Genomic DNA, 7,579 nt, shown 5'->3' on the forward strand with positions numbered 1-7,579 from the left:
TGTGATTCCACAGGTGGAATTTTGTCCAATATGTTGACTCAGGGAGCATCCCAGCACCTAGAGCAGTGCATGGCAGGTGATAGATGGTCAGTGAGTGGATGAGAGCAAATCAAAGGACAGATAAGTGATCAGAAGTATGTTCGCTCAGGTCCTTCTTTTCAGCTCCTGCAGGTGTCATCCCATCTCAGCATCAGTACCAGTCACCCGCACCCCTACCACTACCTAACTCAGAAGAAAGGTGTGACGCAGGACATCATCCTGTAGCCGCTGCCACAGCTTCTCAACTGGATGGACCCGTGCTGTTTACTTGGCACTGCGTTGCAGGCTGAAGCTGAACTGGAAGAAGGCGTGTCCTCTGGGGAAGCAACCCTCTTTTCTGGGTAGAAAAAGTAGTAAGGGGTGTGGGCAGAGGGGAAGCAGGGAGCTGAACACGTCTCCAAAGCATGACCTCCCACCGCCCCTCACCTGGTTTCAGAAACAGGAGAGCTGCCTGCCTGAGTGGACCTCAGGGGAGCTTGGAAGATCGCCTGCAAGAGCCCCCCTCCTGCTGTCTCTCCGCCAGTGGTTTTGGCATTCTTGGACCTCAGTTTTGGTACCAGCTCTGTCTTTTCCTAACTTTGTGCCAGGGGACTTAAACCTCCCAGAGCCCCAGGGTCATCAGGTGTCACCTGAGGTCCGTGCTGCCCACGTCACAGGGTTGCTGTGGAAGCAGTGGAGGCAACAGACATAAATTCCTTCTCCCTGCAAAGTCAAAGTCCTTGTAATGAAGATAATAGTGAGTAATGACAGCAGAAAAAACTTAGCTTCTTTTATGTGTCAGGCATTACCCTAGGCACTTGACACATATTAACTCATCAAATCCTCAAAAATCCTGAAAGAGGGCAGAGCAACTGTTGGTATTTCCTCATGTGACAGAGGAGGAACCTGAGGTAACGAGAAATAAAGCACTTTGCCTAAAGTCGTAGAGTGTAGAGAGGGGAATCTGGTTCAGTTGAACTAGTTGGGTTTATTACTCACTGCAGCAAGGAACGGGAATCACCTTGGAAAACAATATGATGTCTCATTAAAAGAATGTTAGAAAGAGCTTATAGGATGTGGGCTTGTGTTAGGTGATTTGGGGTTGTTTCAGGAATCTGGCTCTGCTCTGGATGGATGCTGTCAGGAAGTGGGGCGGCTCTCTGAATGGGTATCTTTTTTTTTTTTTGCGGTACATGGGACTCTCACTGCTGTGGCCTCTCCCATCGTGGAGCACAGGCTCCAGCCGCACAGGCTTAGCGACCATGGCTCACGGGCCCAGCCGTTCTGCGGCACGCGGGATCCTCCCGGACCGGGGCACGAACCCGCATTCCCTGCATCGGCAGGTGGACTCTCAACCACTGCGCCAACAGGGAAGCCCTGAATGGGTATCTTTATCTTAACTCTAAGAAGGGAAGGCTAGATAGAAGTTAGAGCTGTACTTGGTAAAGACGTAGCAGTCACTCAGTATAGGGGGATGCTTGGATGTTTTGGTGGTATGTATAATTTACCTCACTTTGTCAGTGTTCAAACATCATTACCGAATGTCCTATTTTTGTCTTGATCCGGCAGGGACACAGAATGGCCTTGTCTGATGTTGAAGGTTTCTGAAATGTTTCTGTCGAGGAGGAGAAAGTAAGGCGCGCTGTGATGCCAGGTCAGGTCTTGGAACTCAGAGGCTGCATTTCTCTTTCTCTATCAATCTCATAACGTTGTGGTGAGAATTAGAAAGATATATTTGTTAAATGCTTTGTGCATGTATTGGCCGAGTAAGCTTTTAATGAATATCAGATCTGATAACAGTAAGAGTAATACTATAAATATGTAAGTTATTTAATTATTATTAATAATTATTAATTTACAACAGTGTAATGGGGAAATGACTTGGTATTCATGAAAAGAGATTGGCTTCAGTAACTCACTATGTTGCTGTGTGATCTTGGGCAAGTCACTTCACCTCTCTGAGCCACAGATTCTTTCTTTGTAAGATAAGATGATGGTATCTGCCTTAAGAAATCCCCAGGTATGGACCCTTTTGAGGACCATGTTGATTAGGCTGCTAAAGTTCTTTGCACACCATTTACCAAAGCAAATTGTCTAGAAGCACGTAGAGTTTTAGTTTCCTTAGCTCCGGACTACTTTTTAAATGTGTTGTCTACTGTAGAAAAGAAAGGAACAAACAGCATTGATGAAGTGTCCCCTTCTAGAAGTCCACCCTCAGGAAGTTCCCCCAGTGCTAGAGGAGAGTCACAGTCTCTCTTCCAAATAGGTCTCCTTCTTCGTCAGAGGTAACCGAAAGCCCTCTTGCTTCAGTGATTGACCTTACCCCGGTCCTGCCCTTTTCCCACCCCACGTTGCCATTATTTGACCCCCTGGTCAAAGAAGCTAAGTGTTAACTGTCATATAGCTCACTATTATTCTTATTACAAGGACTGAGTTTGCAGGGCGAAGGAATATGTCTGTTGCCTCCGCTGCTTCCACAGCAACCCCACGACGTGGGCAGCACGGGTCTCATATGGCACCTGATGAAACCGGGCTCTTGGAGATTTCTGGCCCCAGATCACAAAGTTAGGAAAAGGGAGATGTGAGATGCAAACTTAGGTCCTCCAATCTCAAAACCACTGGTGGAGAGACCAGAATGGGAAGAGGAATGTTGCAGGTGATCTTCCAAGTTCCCCTGAGATCCACTCCAGCCCCTGAGATCCACCCAGGCAGGCAGCTCTCCTGTTGGTGAAGCCAGGTGAGGGTCGGTGAGTGGTCATGCTGTGGAGACGTGTTCAGCTCCCTGCTTCCCCTCTGACCACGTCCCTTACATTTTTTCTACCCAGAAAATCAGGGTGTGTCCCCCAGATGGAGATATTCTTCACCCAGCTCACCATTCTCATGGACCAGTGCCAGGTAAAGAGCTTGTGTCCATAGAGCTGAGATGCTCTTCAAGGGATGCAGGAAGTGGCCCTGTGTTACACCTGTCTTCTGAGGTAGGTGGGGGTGGAAGGGAGTGAAGGGCATTGATCCCCGGATGTGATGTCACCTGCAGGAGGCTGAAAATGAGGACCTGAGCTAACACACTGCTGTTCATTTCTGTCCTTTGATTTGCTCTCATCCACCCACTGACCGGCCATCACGTGCCATGCACTGCTCTAGGTGCTGGGATGCTCCGTGAGGAACAAATCAGACAAATATTCCACGTGTGGAATCACAATCTGTGTTTCAACAAGACCCACAGGCAGAGTCAAGTTTGAGAAGCGCTGTTACTGGGCATTTGGCCCCAGCAGGCAGAGGCAGGAAGCCTGGTTATGTGGGAAGATTTCTAGGAACAGCACTGACCCCAGATCATCTCCTCCTCACTTACCACCTTATCGCCTGTTCCCACCCCTCAGGTGGGGTGTCAGAAGCTGTGTCAGCCCCCTGCTCTCCTCAGAAGCCCTCCTGCAAGGCCACAAAGATGAGTCAGCTCCGCCTCTCTGCAGCCCTTCTCGTCCTCCTGGGCACCCTTTTGGCTGGCACCCCAGGGAGTGAAACCAGCAAACAGGCCCAGGGTAAGTCCTGGCTCACGTCTCCTTTACAGGCTGAGGGGTTGGGGGGATGAGGGGAGTCCATGGGAGGGGCTGGGGAGCAGGGGTGGGGTGGGTGCTGACAGCCTCTCTGGATTTCTCCTGGGAAGTTGGGCAGCTGTAACTCCAGGGACATTTCATGACTCTCAAAAGGAATCATTATGTTTCAGCTTTTAAAAAAAGGAACCCGCTGAACCGTGCCAAACCAGGGACCCCATCTCTGAGACTCTCTGTTCCTGAACCTCACTTTAATGTAAAGAAAAGATTCACATTTGATCCTTGTCCTGGTTCCTAAAACAGGCCTCCTGAAAGTCTTGGAATTTACTGTCTTCGTAGGTCATGAGAGGAGTCAGGGATGGGACCCTAGATAGCTTCTGGATGGGACTGGACTCCGGAAGATCCCACCTGGTGATTAGAGGGTTAGAACCTTCAACCCCCAACCCCTCTGGGGAGAGGAGAGTGTACTGAGGTAGAGTTCAGTCACCAATGGCCAACGATTCAATCAAATTGCCTACCTCAAACCCTCAATTAAAACCCATAAACACTGGGTTCAGAGCGCTTCAGGGGAGGTGAACACATCAAGGGATTGTGAGGGGGTCGTGTTCTGAGAGGGCAGGGAGGCTCGGCACCCCCAGCTCCCCCTTTACCCTACACATCTCCTCCATAGAGCTGTCCCCGAGTCTTATCTTTTATAATAACTTGGGACATTGAGTAAAAGGCTTTCCTTAGTTTTGTGAGTGGTTCTAATAAATTATTGAATATGGGAGGTGGGGTCATGGAACCCCTGAATTTATAATTTATAGCCAGTTGGTCACGTGTATGGGTGACCCCGGGACTTGTGATCGGCACTTGAAATAGGGGCCGTCCTCAGGGACTGAGCCCTCAACCTTTGGGGTGTGGGCTCCCTCCGCAGATTTAGTGTCAGAAGTGAATCGACTTGTGGGCCGCCCAGTGGGTGTTGGTAGGGACACCACATATTTGCAGTCAGGGAAAAACCCCGGACACACTCTCCTCTCTAATGTGTGGCTGGGGTGAGGCCTGGGGACAGGGGACTATTGTATGTGGGTGGGAAAGCGTACTCAGGAGTCCTTACTGGTTATCTGCTTTTCAGAATTCCTGGCAGAATCAGGTACTTTATTAAATGGGTTGTGATATGATAGTGTCTTTTCCTGATCCTACCACCCACATGTCATGTGTCCTGGGACAAGTCTTCTGCAGTTTCCTTACCTGAACAGCGGGACCATACGTTACATGAGTTTTTTGAAACGACTACCTATCATGAGTATAAAGAGTCTCCCCATTTCATGGTCAGTGACGGCCATTTTCCACCTAAATATCTTAGTTGGAAAGACTTGTCTGCCTGCATTTCTTCACCACCCTCCCCAAAAGAAACTTATGTCAAATAATTATCATTTCTTTATTATGAAATTAATCAGAAAGTTGAGTGACACCTAACTTCTTCCCTTTCTGAGGCAACTACAGGGAGAGCAAGAAATGCAGTACTTTTGTGTTTTTGCAGGTGGGGCCCAGACTTTTTTCCAGGCTGGTACCGTATTAGTCAAAACTCTAGACCCTTCCCCTTGCCCCCCAACAGACTACTATTTTATTTTCCTTTTAGGATATACAATGTTAGAGGTTGTCTCATAATTATATAGACATGCCCCATCACCAAATAAACATTTCACTAACAAGAATGTTACTATTTCCAGTTTCTTCAATGACTGTGCACTTGGCATGAGTATGAAATGGGAAATTCATTTCTTAGACAAATATTTATCAAATATTTATGCTTTTTATTCCTAAAACGCATCATTCTTAGTGTAGGGAAACAGCTGTAAACAAAATATAGTAAAATAATCTGACTTCTAAGAGGGAGACAGACAATAAAGAAAGGGAAAAAGTCCTATGCCAGGTTGAGATGAGTGTTTTGAAGAGAGTGATGGGGATAAAGGAGGCTGTGCTCCTTCTGTAGACTGGTCAGTGAAACCCTCTGTGATAAGGAGGCGTTGAGAAGAGGCTGCAAAAAAAAAAACGTGCCTCCTGTGTTTGAGAAGCAGCCAGGACCAGGGTGGCTGGAGCTGAGTGGGTGAAGGGGAGGGGAGAGGAAGGGGATGAGGCAGGCCATGGGGGTAAGTCGTGAGGAGCCTTGTAGGACTTTATAAGGATCCAACTTTGATTGTGAGACAGCTGGGGAGTCACTGAGGGATTGGTGTTGGGAGCAATGGGATAGGACTCAGGGTTCTATCAGGGTCTCTGTGGCTGCAGTGCAGAGAGTGGCCTCTAGGGGGCGAAGGGCAGAGACAGAGGCTCATGGGCAGGCTGCTGCTGTGGTCCAGGTGAGCCATGATGGAGTGTGTACCTACGTTGTTCCCTGGGTCCACCCCAGTTCTCTTGAATAATATGAATGACTTGCTCTCTTGAGATTTCTATGGAGGCTTCATCACAAATCATGATTCATTAAATCTTTACCCGTTTGTGATTGATTCAACCTTCAACCCCTCTCCTGCACCTGACGTGTGGGGACAGAAAAAGGTGGAAGGGTGGGTATGAAAATTCCCATTCCCTAATGAGACAGTTGGTTCCCCTGGCAACCAGTCCCCATTTTTGGTTTAGGTTGGGGCTTTACGAAAGTCAACCCCCTCACATGATAAAAGACTCCTTTTTCATTCTCATCTCTTAGGAAATTCCAACAGTTTTAGGAGCTCTGTGCCAGGAATAGGATGAAGACAAAATTCAAATTTTTATATGTCACAATCTTCCCTCAATATTCCATTATTCCAGCCCGCATGAGTTAATCAATGTAAACACACTGGTGTGTTTTCTTCCATGCCTTTCTCCATTAGAGCATGATTCCTTCACACCTTTTTCTTAAATAAATTTATTTATTTATTTTTGGCTGCGTTGGGTCTTTGTTGCTGCGTGGGCTTTCTCTAGTTGCAGTGAGTGGGGGCTACTCTTCTTTGTGGTGTGCGGGCTTCTCATTGCGGTGGCTTCTCTCTTTGTGGAGCATGGGCTCTAGGCACGTGGGTTTCAGTACTTGTGGCACACGGGCTCAGTAGTTGTGGCACGGGGGCTCAGTAGTTGTGGCTCGCGGGTTCTAGAACGCAGGCTCAGTAGGTGGTGCACGGGCTTAGCTGCTCCACGGCATGTGGGAACTTCCTGGACCAGGGATCGAACCCATATCCCCTGCAGTGTCACGCAGATTCTTAACTACTGTGCCACCAGGGAAGTCCTCAACACTTTCTTTTTAATGGTGGCAACTTTCAACCACACACAAAAGTATGAGAATAGTATTATAAAACCCATGGGCCCATTGCCCAGCTCCAATAACTGACCACACATGGAGAATTTTCTTAATATACATCCTCCATTTTTGTTGTTCTTTGAACCTCATCAGTGGCCTCATACCAACTAATCTATAATATTCATTAAGGGTATGGAATTATTTACAATATTACCCTGTCATTGTCATGCCTAAAAACATTAAAGATAATGTCCTGGAAAGCAGGGCATCAAATAGCCTTTTCACATTTCACATCCTGGCACCCTTACTACTCTCTACGGCAAACAAACGGGTGGGTTCAGTTGTTGACCTTGTAGAGCAAGCGGTGATGACCATCCTCCTCTCTGACCCAGAGGCCCTCACATCCCTGCAGCCTGTCTTCTGCCTAGAGCCTCCATACACAGATCCCTGCAAGGTCAAAATCATCAGGTACTTCCTGTACTTCAGGTACTTCCACGACACCAAGTCCTGGTTCTGCGAGACCTTTGTATGTGGTGGCCGCAATGCTAAGAAAAACAACTTCAAGATGGGGGAGGACTGCGTGAGGACCTGCGGTGGGACCATCGGGCCCTGGGGTAAGACAGGGGACAGGGCACGTGGGAGGGGAAGGGCTGGGGAGAGAGGTGGAGCTCAGGGGGTCCCACATCCCTCACACCCCCACAGTGACTTTTTTCCTCTCTGCCTCCCAGGAGAAGTGGCAGCAATGTCCTTTGAAACCATGGACTGA

General features: G+C 48.2%; 1 protein-coding gene across 1 annotated transcript; it reads left to right on the forward strand.

The window, feature by feature from the left end:
• Window positions 1-3,460: 3,460 nt before the first annotated feature.
• Window positions 3,461-7,579, forward strand: LOC114893938 (pancreatic trypsin inhibitor-like). Its single transcript, XM_029219929.1, has 4 exons — window positions 3,461-3,554; window positions 5,835-5,842; window positions 7,226-7,427; window positions 7,542-7,579. The coding sequence occupies exons 1-4, from the start codon at window positions 3,461-3,463 to the stop codon at window positions 7,577-7,579; spliced, it is 342 nt and encodes a 113-aa protein (XP_029075762.1).

The sequence above is a fragment of the Monodon monoceros genome, unplaced genomic scaffold (assembly GCF_005190385.1).
Source record: "Monodon monoceros isolate NGI ecotype Baffin Bay Population unplaced genomic scaffold, NGI_Narwhal_1 Super_Scaffold_13, whole genome shotgun sequence".
In the NCBI taxonomy this organism is placed as follows: domain Eukaryota; kingdom Metazoa; phylum Chordata; class Mammalia; order Artiodactyla; family Monodontidae; genus Monodon; species Monodon monoceros.